At 48.7% G+C, this 21049-nt stretch overlaps 1 protein-coding gene across 1 annotated transcript in view; it reads left to right on the top strand.

The window, feature by feature from the left end:
• Pik3r6 (phosphoinositide-3-kinase regulatory subunit 6) overlaps window positions 1–21049 on the top strand; it is a 45147-nt gene that overhangs the window by 6386 nt on the left and 17712 nt on the right. The window contains exons 2-12 of the mRNA XM_050162887.1: window positions 4645–4741; window positions 10381–10464; window positions 11164–11255; window positions 11933–12001; window positions 13506–13638; window positions 13803–13872; window positions 14930–15113; window positions 16675–16837; window positions 18260–18346; window positions 19746–20160; window positions 20498–20725. Coding sequence (XP_050018844.1) covers window positions 4729–4741; window positions 10381–10464; window positions 11164–11255; window positions 11933–12001; window positions 13506–13638; window positions 13803–13872; window positions 14930–15113; window positions 16675–16837; window positions 18260–18346; window positions 19746–20160; window positions 20498–20725 — 1538 coding nt within the window. The 5' untranslated portion in view covers window positions 4645–4728. The remainder of the gene's footprint in view (window positions 1–4644; window positions 4742–10380; window positions 10465–11163; window positions 11256–11932; window positions 12002–13505; window positions 13639–13802; window positions 13873–14929; window positions 15114–16674; window positions 16838–18259; window positions 18347–19745; window positions 20161–20497; window positions 20726–21049) is intronic.

Genomic DNA, 21049 nt, shown 5'->3' with positions numbered 1-21049 from the left:
GACAAGCTGTGGTCATTAAAAAGTTATAGACTGGGCCTGCAAGATGGCTCAGTGGGTAAGGCACACTTGCCACTCAAGCCTGACTGCCCAAGTTTGATTGCTGGAACCCAGGAAAAAATGGAAAGAGAGACCTGACTTCACAAAGCTGTCTTCTGACCTCCACATGCACTGTTACATGCACACACACACACACACACACACACACACACACACATCTCATAGTAATAAGAAAGAAAGGAAAGTTGTACAAGGTAGACCAGTAGTCCCTAGCAACAAGGCTGTGTTTCATCCATCTATCTCTGACTCTTGGGCATTGCCATATGTATAGTATTTCATAGATGTTCAGAAGCTGAGAAGAGAGCCAGAGGGGCCTTTGAGTCAGCTGAGAGGATGTTCTAAGCCCATAGGGGGAAATGCCATGCCCTTTTCATGGACAGTTATCTCTGATTTGGGTCCCTAGTTTATATTTAATATGACCACAAGTCATTTGATTTCCCAGCCTTCTGAAGCTGGCCCTTGGGTGGAAGGCAACAGTGACTGGTGCAGGGCTGTAGCCAGCACAGAAGGCACTTGTTAAAGTAAAAAAGGCATTCTTCTGAGTGGATAATTATAGCAAGCATGTCTTTAGAAGGGTGAAGTACAAAACCTCACCTTCCCCCTAGCTAAATCACAGAAAGGCCATTGGTGTCCTGGGCTGGACAAGTACCCATCTGCTCCCTTTGGCAAGGCTCAGTTCTCACTTCTGGGCAGAGGAGTCACATGCTGGCAGGTAGAGCACACAGGAGTCATTCGGGAGAGGGTGGAAGTGGCCTCTCCTGCAACAGCGTCCACGTTCTTCACAGCACATGCATAGACCAATCAGCTGCCATCAAGACTCCCGAGAAACCAATAGGAGGCACCTGTTAGTGTAACAGAGTAAGTTTTAGTTCCTACGAAGATAAACAAGATGTTGATGCCTTTTGAGAATAAACTGAATTCTGTTTGTTTCCACTTCTTGTTCCGTGCGAGCAGCTTCCCTGAGGACTGACCTCGGCTGCCACAGAGGCCAGGAAGTAGATCAGAGTTTCTCGGTAGGAGGACCAAGGGGGCAGCACAGAGTAGCTCTGGTACCCACACAAACAGGTGCAAACACTGGATAAATGATGATGTGCCTTCTGAGAGAATAAACACACAAATGAGCAGGCTTTTGCCAGGGATGGTAAATGCCTCTCTGTTTAACATTAAACATCAAATTGATTTGTTATTGTTGTTTTCTTCTACTTAGTTTTGTTTTTTGTTTCACTACATAGCCCTGGCTGTTCTGGTGCTTGCTAGGCCAGGAACTCATAGAGGCCTACCTGCCTCAGCCTCCTAAGTGCTGGGATTAAAGATGAATGCCACCACACCCAGCCGAGGTTTCTTTTCTGTTGAAAATCAGCCTACATTTCTTTTTCTTTAAAATGATCTTACACTCATTATAAGCTTACCTTACCTGTGTGTTCATAAGGCCAAAGAGGCTCTGTGAGGTTTGCAGGGGTCAGGGAGGGTGAAAAAGGCAAGGGAGGCAACCATAACTGACCCATAGGTCTTAGTTCCTCCCTGGTTCTCTCATTCATTGACTTGTGCCTGTAGCAGTATCTCCCTCCTTCACCATTCATCACACAGTGTAATATATACCCATTGTCCACCGGGCATCAGTGCTGCTAAGGTGGTCCTTAGCTCACATCCTAACCTTTAGCAGAGGAGGAGGAAGAGGAGGAGGAGGAGGAGGAGAGCGGATGCAGGAATACTGATGCTGGGCCTAATGTGCCTCACTATTGATGTAGACCTTCTTATTTTATTAATATTATCATTATTTTTTGCTTCTTTGTTTGTTTTATTTTTTGAGACAGGGTTTTTCTATGTATCCTTGGCTGTCCTGAAACTTGATCTGTAAACCAAGCCGGTCTTGAACTCACAGAGATTCCTGCCTCCTGAGCACTGGGTTTAAAAGTGTGTGCCACCCCCACCCCACACATTTTATAATTCTTATCTTACAGGTTCAACACGTTGCTTAGATTTGCACCTTGGCATTTTTTCTTTGTTTATTTTGGTGCTATTTAAGTGATCATATGTTTTAAATTAGGGGCTCCAGTTACTTAGTCTTAGTGTATGAAGATATGTCTGACGGTGCATATTAACTTTGTTTCTTGTGCCTCTACTTAAGTTATTCACCGGTTATATGAAATCTTTTTAAAGTTTTGCTTGTTTTTTTCTTTGTTTGTTTGTTTGTTTGTTTTTCAAGACAGGGTTTCTCTGTAGCTTTGGAGCCTGTCCTGGAACTTGCTCTGTAGACTAGACTGACCTCAACTCAGAGATCCACCTTCCTCTTCCTCCTGAGTGCTGAGATTAAAGGCGTGCACCACCCCACTGCCCGGCTTTTTAAGTTTTTTTTATTACATTTGTCTGAATGTTTGTGTGGGTGCTCACATGTCTACATGCTGCATGTGTACGGAGGCCCGAGGACAACCTGCAGGAATCAGCTTTCTCCTTCCATCATGTGGATTTTGGGAATTATTCGGGTTGTCAGCTTTGAGAACAAGCACCTTCACTGGTTGAGCCATTCTGCTTACCAGAAGTGCACACTGGTGCGTGTGTGCGGTGTGTGTGTGTGTTTGTAAACATATGCGCAAATTCATTTTGCTTGTTCTAGGATTTCCTAAACCTGTAACAATTTGTTGGCTATCAATTATTTTAAGCAAGTATTCCGATGCCTGCAGACAGAGTTCTATTATCTGCAGCTTTATTTCCTCTTCCAGTATGTATACCTTGGGCTGGCTCTAGCTCAGCAGTCCATTGACAGCGAAGCAATCTGGTGTGTATGCCTGCTTTCCTCTGTATTCCACCAGCAGGGATTTCTAATGTCAAACTGAATAGCTTTGGTGGCGGCAGACATACACCCTCGCTTCTGTGCTGTGGTATTGACAGATGTTCTTTATCAGATGGATGAAGTCCCCCTGCTTTGTCTGTGAGCTTTTGTCATCCACGACCACTGAAATTGTCAAGCGCTTTCAGTGCCTCAATTGATAGGATCATGTAACTTATTCTTCCTCTTAATCTTTACCATAGTAGATTACACTGATTGGTTTTCAAATATTGACTAGTATTTCATGATTGGGGTAAATCCATTAAGCCATTGTGTCTATATTGCTAATACTTGGTTGAGGGGTTTTCCATATATGTGTGTAGTTTCTTTTCTGTTTTTTTGTTTGTTTGTTTGTTTGTTTGTTTTTGATACTCTCTTTGCCTGGTTTTGGTGATGGGATAATAAGAGATTTATAAAATGAGTTGGGAAATGTTCCCTTGAGCCCTGTTTTCTGAGCTCCTATGTGATGTAGAAACACGTTGGTGGACTGAGAAGATGTCTCAGCAGCTACTTACTCTTCTTACAAAAAACCCAAGCTTGATTCTCAGCATACATACTGCGTGGTTCACAACCGCCTGCAACTCCAGCTCCAAGGATCTGATACTCTCTTCTAGATTCCGTGGGCATTGCATGCAGGTGCACAGCCCCCGCCCCTCCCTCCACATATACACTAAAGTTAAATCTTTTAAAAACATTTTAAAATAAATATATTGCTTCATATATTTGAAGACCTCCTAAGTGCTGAGATTAAAACATTAAAAGTGTGGGTCACCAATACCTGACTATTTGAACATATATGTACATATATGTGTGTATATATATATGTATGTATTTATACTGCATTGGTGGTTTTTCTTTGCCTACATGTATATCTGTGTTAGCGTACTTGATCCCCTGGAACTGGAGTTATAGACAATTGTGAGCTTCATATGGGTGCTGGGAATTGAACCCAAGTCCTCTGGAAGAGCAGCCAATGCTCCTAATCACTAAGCCATCTCTCCAGTCCATATCTGAAGACTTTTTAAAAGTTATATTTATGGTTTTTATTTCAAGTTTACTTTTATTAGGGTCTGTGAGCTTGCTTTGTATGGTTTCAATTATTTTAAGTTTGTTAAGGTTTGTTGTACAGCCTGTTCATGACCTATCCTGCTAGACATATTATGTATGTACACTTGAAATTATTGCATATAGGGTTCTATAAGTGTTGATTAAATTCAGTTGATTGGTAGTGTTATTTAATGTTATTTGATGTCCCTATATTCCTTTTTGAAAAGATATGCGTTTTGCCTGCTTATATACATATGCACCACATGTGTGCCTTGTGTCCATAGAGGCCAGAAAAGGGTACTAGCTGCCCTGGCATCTGACTTGTTACAGGTGGTTGTGAGCAGTCCACTATGGATGCTAGGAACTGAGCTCTGGTCCTGTGAAAGAGCAATTCGTGCTTTTAACTCCTGAGTCATCTCTCAGGCGTCCCCACCCCCAACTTTTGACCTCTTTCTAAGAGCCTTCAGTGTGCACTTTTGACTGCTGGGTTGGCGTCTTGCCAGGCCGGTTATAGAAGGATGGGGAAAACGAGCCTTGTTGCTTCATGGCTCTTGCTTGAGTTCTGGTTTCCTTCTACAAGCTTCCTCCTCCGGTTTGGAGCTGCCCCATGTTTCCTACCTGGAGATTTGCGCTGCAGCTGGCAGGCACGTATCCTGGATATACTGTCTGTCTTTCCCAGCTCTCTCGCTAACAAGCTGCCTCTTATTTTGCAGAACAATCTCTGCGTAGAAACCACCATTCTACTTTCCTCTCTGCTGCCTGAGACAACCACATCCTCCTCACCCCAGACAGGCTCCATGGAGAGCTCAGGTCAGTGTCTGGGATGGGGGAGGGCATCTCCAGGAGGCCTGACTGCTCAGTGAGGAACGTCAATGCCGCGGGCAAGTGCATTTCCAGGCCTCGGATGGTCATCTGCCCAGCCAGGGACTGTGACACCCCGAGTGTGAGAGTCTTGAGAGAGTAACAAATACACACACACATGTATGTGGGTTCTCAACTGCCTGCAGGTTGTGTAGCTGAATGGTGAATAATAAGAACTGCTGCCGAGTGATGGTGGCGCACACCTTTAATCCCAGCACTCGGGAGGCAAAGGCAGGCGGATCTCTGTGAGTTTGAGGCCAACCTGGTTTACAGAGCAAGTTCCAGGACAGGGACCAAAGCTACACAGAGAAATTCTGTCTTGAAAAACTAAAAAGAAAAATAATTTTAAAAAAGAACTGCTAGTGTTTATCCCCAGTTCCTAAAGTTCCCCCTACTGCACCCTATGATATATGCTTCATTATCGACTCCTGTCCCCCCCGCCCCCGTTAGAGTCCTCCTTCCCTCTTATACCCCTCCGCTCATCTCTCTCACGCACATACACATTTAGATCCAGACTCTGCCTATGGAATAAAACATGCAATGTTTGTCTTCCCGAGTCTGGCTCTTTTGAAGATGGCAACTTTCAAATAGAGCAAACGACCAAGCAAGTTCTATTTCTAACAGTCCTGCGGTCTTGAATAAATAACCTTCCCCCTGCAAGCCTCATTCCCCACCTATAAAATGGTGGGGTGGCTCTAGGGTCCCCTCTATAAGTTAGATGATTGGGCTTTTTCTCAGTTTTTAGAAGTTTTTATTTTATGTGAATGGATGTTTTGCCTGACTGTATATCTGTGCACCACTTGAGTGTCTGGTTCCACAGCGACCAGAAGGAGATATCAGATTCCCAGGAACCGGAGTTACAGACAGTTCTGAGTTACCATGCTGGTGCTGGGGATTGAACCTGGGTCCCTTGAAAGAACAGCCGGTGCTTTTAATCCTTTCGCCACCTCTCCAGCTTTCTTAAGGTCCCTGTATATGTGACATTTGACAGTTAAAGAGGCAAAACAGGACAAGACCTGGAATCTAAAAAACAGAACAATGTTGTCCCTGACAATGTCATGGGACTTTTGCTCAGAATCACATGAATTATACATTGAGAAATATTCTGTCAGTCAAGTCTATCTATGAGTCAGTCAAGGAATGCTAGCTGCTGTAACAAATGACTCCAGTTATCAGCGCAATACTCATTTCACATTTAATCACACTCCAATCTGGACTCTTAGCAGTCATCCAGGGTCTGAGGATTCAGTCCTGTGGCACCATCATCTCCAGCATGGATTCTGTAAGGCCACTGCTGAACGGGAACAGTCTAGATGCAGGGCAGGAAATTCTATCACCAGCCCTGCAAATGACAGGCTTCATTCTGACCCATTCCATTGGCCAGAATTTGCTGCACAGGTCTCCAACAGCAAGGGAGTCTGGGAAATGTAGTCTTCCTGTCTTTCTTGAGTTGATGAGCATTTAGCATTGTCTTGAAGTGTGAATAATGCCTAATTGTAATATCCAGCAATACCTAGATCATTATGAATTCTAGTGTCATCCCTTATTGCATATTCCTTCTCCTTAGAGTTAGGCTTGCAAGGCCTGGGAAGAGCTGCGCTCTTCTGTCCATTTGACTGGGGCCTCCAAAACCAGCTGTGCAGAATTGTATGGCCTAAAGGCTAATTTGGGGGCCATTCCTGTGTTCTGGCCAAAGTTGATTCAGGAGGTTCATGTATGGCATCCAATATTATGTATGGCACAACACTACTCACTTGGTGCGCAGGTGCCCTTTTCCCTGAGACCCCATAACTCCTTTTCTTTCCTGGTCTTGAGGAGTCTAGCCTCTTGGAACTGAGAACACTACGCTTCACTCTGTCTCTTTTTGGACAACCCAGGTCAGCTCGTTTAGCTAACTGGGGTCTTCGGGGTCAGGCAGAGAATGGAAACCAGGGAAGGCAGAAGAGACAGGATGGGGAAAAGCAGAGAATCGCACCACATCCTGTCAGCTGCTTCCAGCCCCTGCCCATCACCCCATGTCAGAAAGACTCACTCCCAGGGTCAACAGACTTTCAGACTTGCAAGAGATGCCAGGCACACAACTTTTAGACAAACTTCCTGGTTCTACAACATCAGCAATTGATTTCGTTTTCAGAAAATACAACACAAGCCCGAACAGACCACGTCAACAAGCCAGCTGTGGGCAAAGCTCGAGTCTGGGTGGGCTTTGAAGGCTCTCAAAACAGTATTTGTTTGAGCTATCTCCAGGGCCTACTGGCAGCTTCTCTACTTTTCTCTGGAACATGAAAAACAGACAGATCAGAACCATCACTGGTTTAAATTTTTTTATGTAGTCCACATCAAGAGGACAATAAGGAAAAGAAAAGAAGGACAGAAAGGAGGGAGGGAAAGAGTAAGGGGATTGAAAAAAGAAGGAAAAAAATCAAGGAAGGGAAATCAGGAGGAAGCCATGGGAAGAAAGAACAAAGGAAGGAGGTGGGAAGAAAAGAAAGAGAAAGATTGAAAAGGCATAGAGGAGGGAGAAGGGAGAAGAAAGAGAAAATATCAATTAATTTACTAATAACTTACCTTGCATTAATTCATCAAATATTCATGCAAGGTGGAGATGGTTAGATGGGAGGGCAGGTTGGACCAGTGGCTTCCTGACAAATTTGGAGAGCTATGGCCCTGCTCAGCAAGGTGTTCCCGTGGGTAACCCTGGCCATTATCACCTTCAGACTGGGGGAAGCTGGGAATTAGGCCTTGACAGTGACAAGCGTCTCACAGAGACGAGTGAGAGGTGGAGGAAAGTGAGCACTTTAGAGATGGTGATCATCTCCGGACTTTACACTTGCCCACCTCAAAGCCATGGGGAGAGGCTGCCTGGTGGCCACTAGGGCGGAGGATAGCTTGGCCTCAGTGGTTCAACTTTGAGCCACCACCTGCTGCTGTTGACATATGTAGCCCCTAGCCTGCTAAAGGAATCTGAGACTATTAAGGTCTAACAAAACACAAAGCTGGGGCAGCGAAGAGGAAGCAAGAAGAGAGGCCCCAGCCCCTTGACATGAGCTGATGTTTGGGACTGGACTCTAACTCAGCTGTGAGGCTCTTGGCAGCCAAGTCAAAAAGGGAAGCCCTGAGGTGTGTGGTTTGTGTTGTCTGTCGACTAGAGAAGATAAATCATTTGTGTACAGGAACAGTCTTGGCGGGAAGTTACAGCAAGGGAAATCTGTCCTCGTGGGGAGTGATTCCATCCTTCCCATCCTGCCTGGCTCCTCCAGGAAGCAGACACCAAGATGTGTGAGGATTTGCTCAAGGAAACACCTGTGAGACAGAGAATAGGCAGAGAGCCTGACTGTGAGGGCTGACTTGCTAGGGGATGGTGTGTGTGCACGTGTGTGCTCGCACACGTGTGTGTGCGAGCACGCGTGTGTGTGCGTGTGCATGTGTACATGCGTGCATGTGTGCGTGCGTGCGGTGTCTGAGAGGAATCCGGAGGACAGTTCCACAGTGTAGTAGTGATGGTGGAGGAACCTGGAGCCAAAATTAGCCATCAGAGGATGTCTCTCTTGGGAACAAGTGAGAAAAACACCGCTGTGCTCTGCAGGGCCAGCAAGCACAGAGCTGGGCAGATTCCCAGCACAGCATCACTTACAGACCTGGCAGAGGGGCAGGAAGGGTCTAGGGCTTCCTGGCTTTGCTAAATCATTTGCATATTCTCCATCTTCCTTTGTCTGCCATGTCAGCATAGCCTTCAGCAGGAAAATAAAGTTTACTCTGAGGCTTGTCAAATGGCGAGGAAGATTTCATTTAAGACTGGCAAGGGAGAGAAAGCAGACTCAACTCAGAATGCAGAAAGACGTCTGGGGTTCCCAGCTTCAGAGCAGAGTGGGGACTCAGCAGAAACTCCCAAGACTCAGTGGGGCTCTTGCTGGAGGCAGGTCAGGTTCATATGTATCACAGGGGCAAGGAGTCCGGAAGGCTGGGGATTCTCTCTGAGCTGAAGTGTCCGGGTATGGACAAGCCAGAGTCAGGACAGAGGCCAAGGCTGAGACTCAGAGGAGTGTGAAACAGGGTCACTAGCACCACCTGGGACAGGGTAAATCGAGCAATGTTGCTCTCACTACCAGGGACAGTATTCATGCGACTTTGGGCGGGGGTCTGTTTCAAGACAAGGTTTCTCTACGTAGCTCTGGCTGTCCTGAAACTTGCTCTGTTGACCAGGCTGGCCTTGAACTTACAGAGATGCACCTGCCTCTGCTTTTGAGTGCTGAGATTAGAGGTTTGTGCCGCCACTGCCCAGCTGACTTAAAAAAAAATAATAATAAAGATATTTTATAGAGGTTTACAAAAAAGAGGTGCTCAAAAAGAAAGACAAAACACCCCGAGCACATGGGTGTGAGATTCCCCCAAACAGCCCCTCTCCACTGTCTTTACAACTGTTGAATATAGGACTTTGGTGGCTTTGAAGCCATTATCTTTGTTCAGCATGGAAAACGTCACAGACTAAGGAACCTAAGAGCGCTCACGGAGGGAGGGGTCCTGAGGAGCTCCTCAAGGGTTACACTCCGTATGATCACAGTCTGGATTGCAGGGATTAGGAGTCTTTACCTGGAACAAAGGTAACACCTTGTTTAAGGCTCTTAGACTCCGGCTCGGGAAGGGAGTGAGTCTGACCCAAGATCAAATGCATTCAGGTCCTAAACCTGAGCCTTTGCTGGTTTAACCAGAAGTGTCTGGGTAAGAGAGGAATAGCGGTCTGGGCAGACAGCCTTGCAGCATGTATTCTTGCCAGAATTCTTGCTTCTCGGCTCCGAGTAGACTTCAGGGTGAGGGCTCTCCCCATCTCGCTTCCCCGTCATTTTCTGCCTCTCTATTCTGCCTCATTTTCCTCTCTCAAACATAAGGGTTACATAAGGATTGTAGATGACCCCGCCCCCATATGTCTTCTATGACTTTCCCCTGTGAACAAGGATGTAGACCCTATCTATCTAGGATTCAAAGTCTTGACCTGAGCCAGGTGTGGTGGTGCACCCCTTTAATCCCAGCACTCTGAGGCAGAGGCAAGTAGATCTCTGTGAGCTCAAGGCCAGCCTGGTCTACTAAGAAGTTCCAAGATAGCCAGGGCTGTTACACAAAGAAACCCTGTCTCTACAACAAACAAAGTCTCTCCACCTAGGCTGGTGAGATGGCTTGGTAGGCAGAAACAGCTTGAAAGCCTGCTGACCTTAACTGGATGTCCAAAACCCATGACAGACACTCAGAACAGACTCCTAGAGGTTACCCTCTGACCTCCACATGCCCACCTTTGTAGCAGGCTTTTTCTTTTAGGCCACCAACCAGCTCCCAAATTATGACACAAAAACTTATTAATTTGAATGCTTGGCATTAGCTTAGCTATTTTCTTGCTAGTTCTTATAACTTAACCTGTTTCTCTTCATCTATGTTTTGCCTCGGGGTGTTTTACCATTTCTTACTTTATGTCTGACTTTCCTGTTGTCTCTACGTCTTTTACTTCATCTTAAAGAAACAGGATGGGGGCAGGGCAGCAGTGAGCTCAGATGGGCTGAGCCCCACAGCTCCTGACCTCAAGGTTCCCCTGCTTTCAGATGTGGAGCTGGACTTCCAGAGAAGTGTGCAGGCTGTGCTCCGAGAGCTCAACACCCCAACCCCGGCACTCCAGAGTAATCGCGGTAAGAGCAGGAGCAGGAAGCAACCACTCCTGACCCCCCTCTATACCCTTACTCCATCCCCACCCTCAACCCTACCCCCTATCATCACCACCCCCTCCCCTGTCCCATCTGGCCAGTGCTGCCCCAGACATTTTAGGAAAGGCCTATGCCTGGAGTGAGCTCTCAGATGAGGGATTTCCAGCCTAGCTGTCTTCTTACGAAAATCTACCCGATGCTTCTCTGCTTCCTGGTCCAGCCCTCCTAGAGTCAGTATGTTGAGACCATAGCTGGTGGTGGGTGATTGAAAGCACAGAAAATTGAAGCCTCAGGAAAGAGAGAAGTGGATGGCCATACTGTAGACAGTAATCGGGCTCTGGTACCCTCTTTCCTGGTCACCTTCCCCACTTCCACTTCCAAACAAGACTCTCCTCTAGGACCTGGAAACATTCCACAGGTGTCTGGGGCTATGGGCTACAAACATCCCTTCTCCACGCTCCATGCACACATCCCTGCCCCCTCCCGTGGCCTCTCCCCTTGTTTTCTGGGAGCTCACAGTCCAGAAAGAGCCATGGGAGGAGCTCACCACACGTACCTGGAATCATCTCTGATGACAGGCTCAGATGTAGCTGGCCAATCACACTCCAGGACCGAGGGCTGGGGGGGGGGGATAGCCTCTAGGCGCCTCCCATCCACTCAGCCATGACCTTGTCTCTGGCCCAGGCATGTGGAGATGGTCTCTGCATAAGAAGGTGGAGCGAGATCCAGGAAAGAGCTCCATCCTGGTCCGGATTCTGCTCAGAGAGCTGGAGAAGGTTGGTGCTCAAGCTTGAGGGAAGCAGGGGTGGGGGGTGGAGTGAAGAGAGGAGCCCCATCAGGTTGGGGGTCCACCTGTGCAGTTCTGTGCTCCCAAACTTGGGTCGTGCGGGGGCCATAGGCTTTATTTTTACCAGGCATGTCTTCTTCATTGACTTCTAGCTCAGTGCTATTTTCTATTCTTTCACTCCCGTCCTTACTTGAATCAGCATATTTCAAAAAGAAACTCGGTTAACATAGCCATAAACAGAAAACCTACATTGCTGGGCAGAAACGAAAGATGTGTATACTCCACACACATGTGTGCAACCGTTAAGTCTTATTCTTGTACTACTTAAAATTATCCATGTCCTGCACTCTGCTGCTTGGGAAATACCGCTCCCAAGCTGGGGCCTTGCTTGTCAATTACCTTTGGCTCCTGTGTGGAGTCGATGCAGTTTTCCCACCCTACCTGCCTTGCACAAGGATTCCTCCATCTGCCCTGCTCTTCCGAGATGGCTTCTACATCCTTGCTGCTCCTTACCCTATTCCCTTCTTCCCCTCTCCACTCCCCTCGGCATAATATATTACTGCCTTCCACCTAATCCTCTGGAACCTCCGGCCTAACCTGTAGCTAGGATGTGGTGGTCCCTGGAGCACCCAGCCCGGCATGACACACGGGTCTCCTGTCTTCCAGGCAGAAAGGGAGGATGTGCGGCGTGTCCTTATTCCCTTGTTGCTCACGCTAATGTACGTGCTCACTAAGGTGAGATGGGCTGGGGTCAAGGTGATTCACGGGAGGCTGGGGGGAAAAGTCACAATTCTCAAAGGGATTAAGAGATTATTTATTCTGGGATCAAATTTGAGTGACTGAGATTGGAGAGATGACTCAGTGGTTAAGAGCACTTGCTGCTCTTCTGGAGGATCCAGTTTCTATTCCCAGCACCCACAGGACAGGAGCTTCAAGTCGCATGGCCCTGTCCTGTCTTCCTAGTTGATGCTCAGTCTCTGCTAGGGCAAGCCTGGTCTTGCCTTCCCAAACCCTCTGTGCTTTCCTTCCTACAAAGAGTTAAATTGGACAGGCAATGAGGTAGTTGAGACAGTGTGGAGAACAAATAGAGAATCTTCAATAGTGGGTGGTCCTTGGGCTGTTCATTTGTACATCATCGTTGTGAGTAACAAGATTCTCACTCTGTAGCAACAAATTCAAGAGATGAAGGAAAACAAAACTGGCTTTTGTTTGTTCGTTTGTTTGTTCTGAAGCAGGATTTCTCTGTGTAAACAGCCTTGGCTATCCTTACTCTGTAGACCAGGCTGACCTTGAACTCACAGAGATCTGCCTGCCTCTGCCTCCCAAGTGCTGGGATTAAGGCATTTGCCACCACTACCTTGCACAAAACCATTTTTAATACTCAGTTCTGCAGAACAGGCTCCAAGACAGAGAAAAGGCAAAAAGGGCTGGTGTGGCCTTTTGGCACACGACAGAGGTTTTTAAGTCCCTGATTTCGAGAAACCCCTGCCCTCTCTCCCCACAGAGTTATCATCTTCACGCTCCTCTAGCATAGGCCCCTTCCCAGCTCCCAGTTCTATTGGTCCAGGATGCAAAGCCTTACCTAATGGATATCCTGGGGCTTGAGTCTGAGACAAGCTAGGAGAAGGGGCCTAGTGCCTGCCTCTTGTCTGTGACTCTTTGATGAACTCTAACTGCACATCATCCTAAAAATGGACCAGAATTGTTGATTTCTTATAATTGGTGGTCTCTACATGGAGACAAGACATAAGAAAACAATGTTTTACACTTGTGGTTAAAGGAATTGGGGGGGATATGGGGAGTGTCACTGCAGCGTCTGGGATGAGGATGGGGCTGGGCTCTGGCAAAGGAATCAGCCCATTGAGGAAGAAGGGGGAGGGGAGGAAAGAAGTCTCTGGGCATTGTGGGGTACCGTATGCCTGTGAGATTCACGGGAGTGCAGAGAGGAAGCAGCGCCAAGTTTCCAAACCCGGAGGTGCCCAGAAATGCGCCACATAGCTCCAGCATTAAGGCTGGGAAAGAACTGACCTGCCGGGAATGCAGTGATGGGTTTCTGTCTGGCTAAGGTATTGTAGGAAGGTCTCAGAAATACTGGGAGGAGACATTGCAACCAGAGAATGTGGAGAGCCCGAAGCCAGTCTGGCTGTCAGTCCCAACCTTCTTTCTTCCGCACCCGCCCCAACTCATGCCACCCCCAGACCCTTCAAGACCCAGAGCGTCAACCCCTCCCTCTCAGCAGGCCACAGGCGTCACGGAAGATCTCTACCATAGAGCTTACACCTTCTGCACCAGGCTGCTGACCCTGCCCGCCCCCTACTCGACGGTAGCCTTGGACTGTGCCATAAGGCTGAAGACCGAGGCAGCCATCCCAGGTGAGGGCTGCTGGGCGTCCTGGCCTCCCATGCTGCAACGCGGCACCACCCAACAGCATGCTGTTTTCTCCAGGATGCCCAAGAGCTCAAAACTCTAGGCTCCTTCCAGGAGAACTGGAGTCAGAGACCCAGAGGCTGGCTCGCTGATGCGGTCTGGTTTGCAGGTACACTGTTCCAAAGGACTGTCATTGCGGAGCAGAACCTGATAAGTGAACTGTACCCCTACCAGGAGAGGTAAGAGGCCTGGGGGTGGCTGCTCCCTGCGGCTCCCTCAGAGTGTTGGGTACCTCACAACTGTTCACTGGCAGGAGAAAGGAAGAGGAGGCCAGGCAAAGAGATAATCTTACCAGAGCTTCCACACTGGCCCGATAGTGGCACGCACTTCCAGGTCAAGGGTGGTGGCTATACCGTTTTCTGGGCCTTTCTGCATTGGCTGGGTACAGAGTGACCCTGCTCCTGGGCAGAAGAACCACATGGTTCAGGGCAGTGCTGCTGTTCCGTCTTCAGGCCTCCCCACATCCTGTTTCTGTGCCACAAAGAAGCCTCATCCAATCAAATCAGTGGTAGCTACAGGGACTGGACCCTGGGGGCTTTCCTCAATGAATTCTCAGCCATTAGATTAGACCGAAGAGTGTCCCTGGCTATTGTTTGGAAGAAAAATGGTAAGGGGAAGGAGGGTGCAGCGGGAGTAAGTGCCTCTCTCTACTGCAGGCAAGTCTGTGGGTTTACCTGAGCAGCACCATGTAGGTTTGAGACTTGGGAGCTGTGCTCAGGAAGGGGGCGGAGCGACAGGGCAGCAGGGGAATTAGTGCTGGAGGAGAGAGCATGGCATAGTTTCCTGGGGAAGGGAAGTGTGCGGGAGTCAGTTTTCTGGCCTGATGGGGGTGATGAGCAAAGATGAGGCTTATGTGGGCCAGTGCTCCACTACCAGAAGGAGAGGTTTAAGGTCTCCCCAAAGGGTGATGAGCACTGGACCAGGATGCTGAAGACCAGAAAGCAGGACTCAGACTGGAACTTCCTGGATGAAGAATTTAACCTCATCCCCCACGTGGAACCTTGCAGTTGAGGGAACTCACAGGTCTGAAAGGGCTGTGAGACGCCAGCTGCTGCGTCCACTCTTCTCGTGGTTGTCGTTCCAATCAACGATGGGCTTCCTAACCCAAAGCTTCTCTTTTTAGGGGAATTAACCACTAGAAACTGCTTTTGTTAGCAAAGGTGTTTTATAATTGGGATCTCCATCCAAGCTTTTGGGGGTGTCCAGCCAGCCCCTTCCTTCCACTCTTGCCCCCAGAGTGTTCCTGTTCGTGGACCCTGAGCTGGTTTCTGCCTCCGTGTGCAGCGCCCTGCTGCTGGAGATTGAGGCGGCCCAGGAGCAGCAGACACCTGAGGCCTGCATGCGCCATGTGGTCTCTCACGCCCTGCAGGCAGCTCTGGGGGACGCCTGCCACACAGGTGCTCTGAACAGGAAGCTGCAGGTAATTAACACCCCACCCTGGGCACTCCCAGAACTCTTCCACGTCACCCTTTCCCCCACAAATCAACAACTCATGCATGTTTATTAAAGGAAATACAAAAAATACAGATAAGCCCCTTAAAGACAAAAATAAAAATCACACAAAAGAAACTTCTTAGGAATAACAGAGCCAGGTGGAGGTGCCACATACCTTTAATCCCAACACTTAGGAGGCAGAGACAGGAAGATCTCTGTGAGTTCGAGGCCAGCCTGGTCTACAGAGTTAGTTCCAGGAAAGGCTCCAAAGCTACAGAGGAAACCCTGTCTAGAAAAAACAAAACAAAACAAAACAAACAAAAAACAAAAACAAAAAAAAAGCAGAAATGAGCATTTGGTATATATCCTTAATAATGATAACACTGATGATTTAATAACCAGTTTATCTACTGTTGGTCCAGACACTGTGCTAAACTTGATGACATTGTAACATTCTCCCACATCACTGTGAAAAGCAGTCACCATCTGCCTTTATAGATGGGAAACTAAGGCACAGAGAAATGGGTCCTCTACTCATGCTCACACAGAAACAAAGAGACTGAGCTAAAATGTCTGGCCCCCATTCCGACTCCTTATTGACACATGGAGTCCTAAACTCGTCAACTGCTTTATATAATATGTATTTTCCTGTTAGACGTTAGAAACATGGCTGTGCAAACATATCCCTTGGGAAAGATGTACTGGTAATGGCTACACAGTATGCATTTACTGTTACATTTATCCAGTGTTCTACTCCTGTTGTCTGACATGCCAGCTGTTCCCAAGGCTTATTCCACCAACTCCACCACCACTACCCCACCGCCACTGCCACTCCACCTCACCCCCGCCTCCCCGCCCTCCACTGCCCGCTACTCCCATCCCACGCCCCCCTCCCCCATGCTGAGTCCGCCTTAGTCCAAGAAATCCTTCTGGCTAAGAGCACCAGGGGTTGAACTTCTGGCGGATGGGGAACGGGAGGACTGAAGCCATTAGGAGTGACCCTCTGTGGGTAGCAGGGAAATCTGGGCAAGACTGGATTGGAGGCAGGCTGAAGATGGAGAGACCTGCTGCAGGGGGAGGAACCAGGCACCCAGAGGGAGGGTTCAGTCGTCCCCTGCTCACCCTGATTCAGGAAGTGGGAAGGATGTCAGCGACCCCCCCCCCAGCCTATTATTCAGACCTGGCTCCGCCCATTCAAACTGCATTGGAGTATTGCTCTTCTGTTCTAGTTTTGCATCCGAAATTTTCCGGTCTGAACCCCACATCTTGAATCCTTTATTTTGGTGGACTCTTCATAACTATCCCCCCATTATAGAGTATGAAACCACTGTCTAGCCACAGGCAACAGGGGGCCACAACCATAGCCCGACAGAAACCCAGGCTCTAGACGTGGAATCCCGAATCCTTCACCTGGCAGCTCCTGCCCAGCCCCCAGGAACCAAAGGAACGTGCCATGCGGGACTGTTGGTGGTCCCGCCCAGTTTGGCATAGGAGTGGAGTGGGTGGGCTGAAGGATAGGACTCAAGCTCTGGTGTCCGTCCTTGTAGGCCAGCTCCCGTCGCGTCCTGGAATACTATTTCCACGCTGTAGTGGCTGCCATAGAGCAGGTGGCTAGCGAGGACAGCCCCAGCCGGCTGGGACACCTGGAGAGACTCGAGGAGATTTACTGCTCGCTGCTAGGGCCGGCGGCCGCAAGAAGGCGCTGCGTCGGTAAGCGGGGCCGGTGGGGACTTGCCAAGGGACCGCCGACCGCAGGGGGCGCCAAAGAGCTAGGTTGGACAGAATGAGATTTCAGATACAGTCCAGGATTCTGGGGTCTGTCTGGACTTGGCAGGCCTGGGGCTAAAGAGTGGTTAACAGTGATCATGATTGCCCACACCTGCAAAGTGCCCCGCTTTATCCCATTAGCTGTTCTAAACATTTAACCTGTATTTAAATCTATGACGTGCCAAACCAAATAATTTGTACAATAAAGAAGTAAAAATGAGCCAGGCCCGGGCAGTGGTGGCACACCACGTCTTTAATCCCAGCACTCAGGAGGCAGAGGCAGACCTCAAAGCTAAAAAAAAAAAAAAAAAAAAAAAAGGAAAAGCAAAACAATGTTTACAGAGGAGACTTAGACACTGATTTGAAAGAGGTTTAAATGTCAGCAGCCTGTCACTCAGCTAGTGAGTGGCAGAACCAGGATTCGAATCTTGCTGTGGCATAGTAACTAACAGATTCAGTCCCCAGAACACCTCCACAGAATGGGATGTGTCAGCATTGTTTATCCCTCGGGGTTGTACTCTGCACACCTTTCTATTTGAATGTTGATAAGGCAGTGCCACACCCCCAGGGGAGCAAGGTCCGTGGATGGGCTTCAACATCCCAGAACACGTGTGTCCTGATCATGGTAGGGACCATTCCAGTGTGCGTCCTGCTGCTCAGTCACCCAAAGCATCCATGGAACATGTCAGCCTGAGTGTGTCAGAATATATGATCACTCTTATGGGGTTTGTGACCCCTGGGAAATGACCAAAGACTCAATCCAATTATAATTAAAAGTTTATTGATTAGCTGCTAGCAGGATGAACACTCTCTGAGCTGAATTTGACACTGCCGTGAAGGAGGGATGGGGGAAGGACTTTTAAAGGGGAAAACCCCATGAAGCTCTTCCACATCCATGCAAGCAAGTAAAACCTGTTCTGTTCTGCCTAGTTAGGTGGTTAAGGCAACTCAAAATTATCTTTGTGTATCTGAGTAAGCAAATTACAGAAGAGAAAAAAGCAGTTAGTTATATCATAACAAGGAGATAGTTATGGCTGTATGTTTTTGGATGAGGGGTCACTGAGTCAGTGTTCCTGGGAACTGATCTTCCAGGGAGTAGAGTCAGAGACAAATGGCTGGTGGGTACCACGATGGATGCCTAGCATAAAATGGAGCTTCTTTAACCGTAACAGTTACAAAGTGCAAGGGAATGGGCTGGAAACTGTCCAGAAGTCAGTGTGCCAAGCACACTCAAGCTTGTACTTGGCAGCCCAGGCTGGACAGAGTGGGCAGGACTGTGTTGACTCCCTTCCCTCAGTCTCTCTGGGCTTTTATTTTGCCTATACCCCTTCTCCTCACAGTCCCACAGCCTATCCCTTTCTTCAGGTGACCTTCTTCAAGACCGACTGCCAAGCACCCCCCTGCCCAGCCCCTACATCACCTTCCACCTGTGGACCGACCAGGAGCAGCTCTGTACGTGCCCGAGCCTGTGAGCTCCTGTAGAAATGGCTGAGTGTATGTCTGTGTGTGTGTTCACAAGTCTGGGCTCCTGTCTGTCTGTGTGTGTTCACATGTCTGGGCTCCTGTCTGTCTGTGTGTGTGTTCACAAGTCTGGGCTCCTGTCTGTGTGTGTGTGTTCACAAGTCTGGGCTCCTGTCTGTGTGTGTTCACAAGTCTGGGCTCCTGTCTGTGTGTGTTCACATGTCTGGGCTCCTGTCCGTCTGTGTTCACATGTCTGGGCTCCTATCTGTCTGTGTGTGTTCACAAGTCTGGGATCCTCTCTGTGTATGTGTGTGTGTGTGTGCACAGATGTCTGGGTTCCTGTCTGGGTTCAAGTTTTGTTCTCTGAGTTGTTCCACATGTCTGGACAAAGAGAATTTCTTCTCCAGACTGGAATAACCCAGTGCATTAACATGGGTCTTGTGCCCATGTTGATGTCATCAATGTCCCCATAAGGGAGGCAAGCAGAACCCATTATGGCACCCAGACCTGGAGGGGCCTTCCAGAACAAATGTTTCCTTCTATTCTTTTGACCTATTCCAATCTTCTTGGCTTCTCTAGAGAGTGAGGACAAGGACTCCAACTGTGATAGGAAGTAATAGGCTGGACTCTTCCTTTTGTGTGCTGGGTCGTGTTCAATACATTCTCTCTCTGGACCTAGAAGCGGGTTCAGAAAACCTGCAAGTCTTCTGGAGCTAGTGGTCTGGTACCTGTGTCCCGAAGCAAGCTTCAGGAAGTGGGGGGTTGGGAGGGCTCCAGGGTCAGTTAAAGGTGAGAGGTGCTGGGTTTAGCTAATTTCTTTAGTGCTGGGGTTCTCAGTGCTTTGTAATACGTTTACTGATTGGCTAGGTATGGTTGTGCATGCCTTTAATCCCTGCACTCAGGAGGCAAAGGCAGTCAGATCTCAGTGAGCTCCAGGTCATCTTGGTCTGCAGGGTGAGTTCCAGGACTGCTAGGCTGTATAGAGAAGCCCGGCTAGAGAAAAAAAAAAAAAAGAAAGAGAGAGAGAGAGAGAGAGAGAGGAGAGAGGGAGAGAGGGAGAGAGAGAGAGAGAGAGAGAGAGAGAGAGAGAGAGAAGGAAGGAAAGAAAGAAAGAAAGAAAGAAAGAAAGAAAGAGAAAAGAGGAAATAAAAAGAAAGAGAAAAAGAAATATAAATATATCTATCGATTGGCCTCAATGGGTGGGAGCTGGAGTGCATAGAACCCTGGACCGTTGTTGACCACAGGATCGTCACCCTTTGTGGAGTGTCCCATGGGGCTTCTGTTCAAGTGGACAGTGTTTGTGAAACAGGGGTCCCAGATTTCTGGGGAGCTGTCCTGTCAACCTCAGGGGTCCCTGCCATTCTGACACTCCCCTGTCCTCCTGTTCCAGGGAAGGAACTGGTGCTCTTCCTTCGTCCCCGCTCCCAGCTGCGCCTCAGTGCTGACTTAGAGGCCTTGGATCTACAAGGACTTAGGCCAGACAGGGACTTGGCCAGGGTGTCCACTGACAGTGGGATTGAGCGAGATCTTCCTTTGGGGAGTGACGAGCTCCCCGATTCCAGCAGCTCAGAGATGGAGCGGGCTGCACTGCAGCGCAAGGGGGGCATCAAGAAGCGTGTGTGGCCCCCGGACTTCTCCATGCCTGGCAGCTGGGATGGACCCCCAGGGTTGCATCGGAGGACCGGCAGGCCCAGTGGGGACGGGGAACTACTGCCTGGAGTCTCCAGGGTGCATACAGCCCGTGTGCTCGTGCTGGGAGACGATAGGATGTTGGGTCGCTTGGCCCAGGCTTACTACAGACTCAGGTAGGACCTGAGGAGGGACTGGGAACTGGAGTTGTTGGGAGTGTGGATGGGTCTGGAATGAGCTGGTAAAAGGTCCAAATAGGTATTAGAGGAACAGGAGGAATGGCCAGGGCGGGTAAGGGAGAACATTGCAGAGTATCCCCAGTGCCTAGCCATCAGCTTGACAGGAAATGACAACTGTTCCCATTTCATAAATGGGTAAACGGAGGCTTAGAAAGCTTGTATAAATTACCCAAAGTCAATACATGATAAACAGTAAAGCTAAGACTATTTGATGCCAACACCCAACCCCAGGCTCTTACCCACTCTACCGCTCTACCTTGTTGCCTGTTGCCAGGAAACGGGAAGCCAAGAAGTTCTGCCTCACTCCTAGACTCAGCCTGCAGCTCTACTACATCCCTGTGCTGGCGCCTCAGGTGACTGGACAGGGAGGGTCAGGGCCAAGGGGACCATGGAAACATCTGGAAGGGTCAAGAGCAATGGTCTCATCAGAGAAGAGAGGGAAGGGTGGGGACCGCTGGCAGCCTGGCTTCCTGGCTCAGGGTCGAGAACATGACCTCAGCATGTAGAGCTGAGAGAGACGTGGAAGGAGCCTTCCAGGTCAGAAGTCAAGACCAGGTTTTGCCACCGCAGCCCCCTCTGCTGGACCCCCTCTTGTCTTTGTAATAGAATTATCAGTGCTGAGCAGCGAATTGAGGGGCACTGGGGACCTCCACTCTGTGAAGCCAGACCTTGACTATGCCACAGGATGAGCCGGAGTGAAAGAGGGTTAGTGAGTTTATTAAGTAGAGACGAGAGAGTACATGCTTCAGGAGAGAGAGAGAGAGAGAGAGAGAGAGAGAGAGAGAGAGAGAGAGAGAGAGAGAGAGAGAGAGAGAGAGAGAGAGAG

The sequence above is a fragment of the Alexandromys fortis genome, unplaced genomic scaffold (genome assembly GCF_014885135.2).
Source record: "Alexandromys fortis isolate MF-2015 unplaced genomic scaffold, M_Fortis_MF-2015_v1.1 scaffold_84, whole genome shotgun sequence".
NCBI lineage: Eukaryota > Metazoa > Chordata > Mammalia > Rodentia > Cricetidae > Alexandromys > Alexandromys fortis.
Note: the sequence above shows the minus strand (reverse complement) of the source record. Positions and strands in the feature narration are given on the sequence as shown.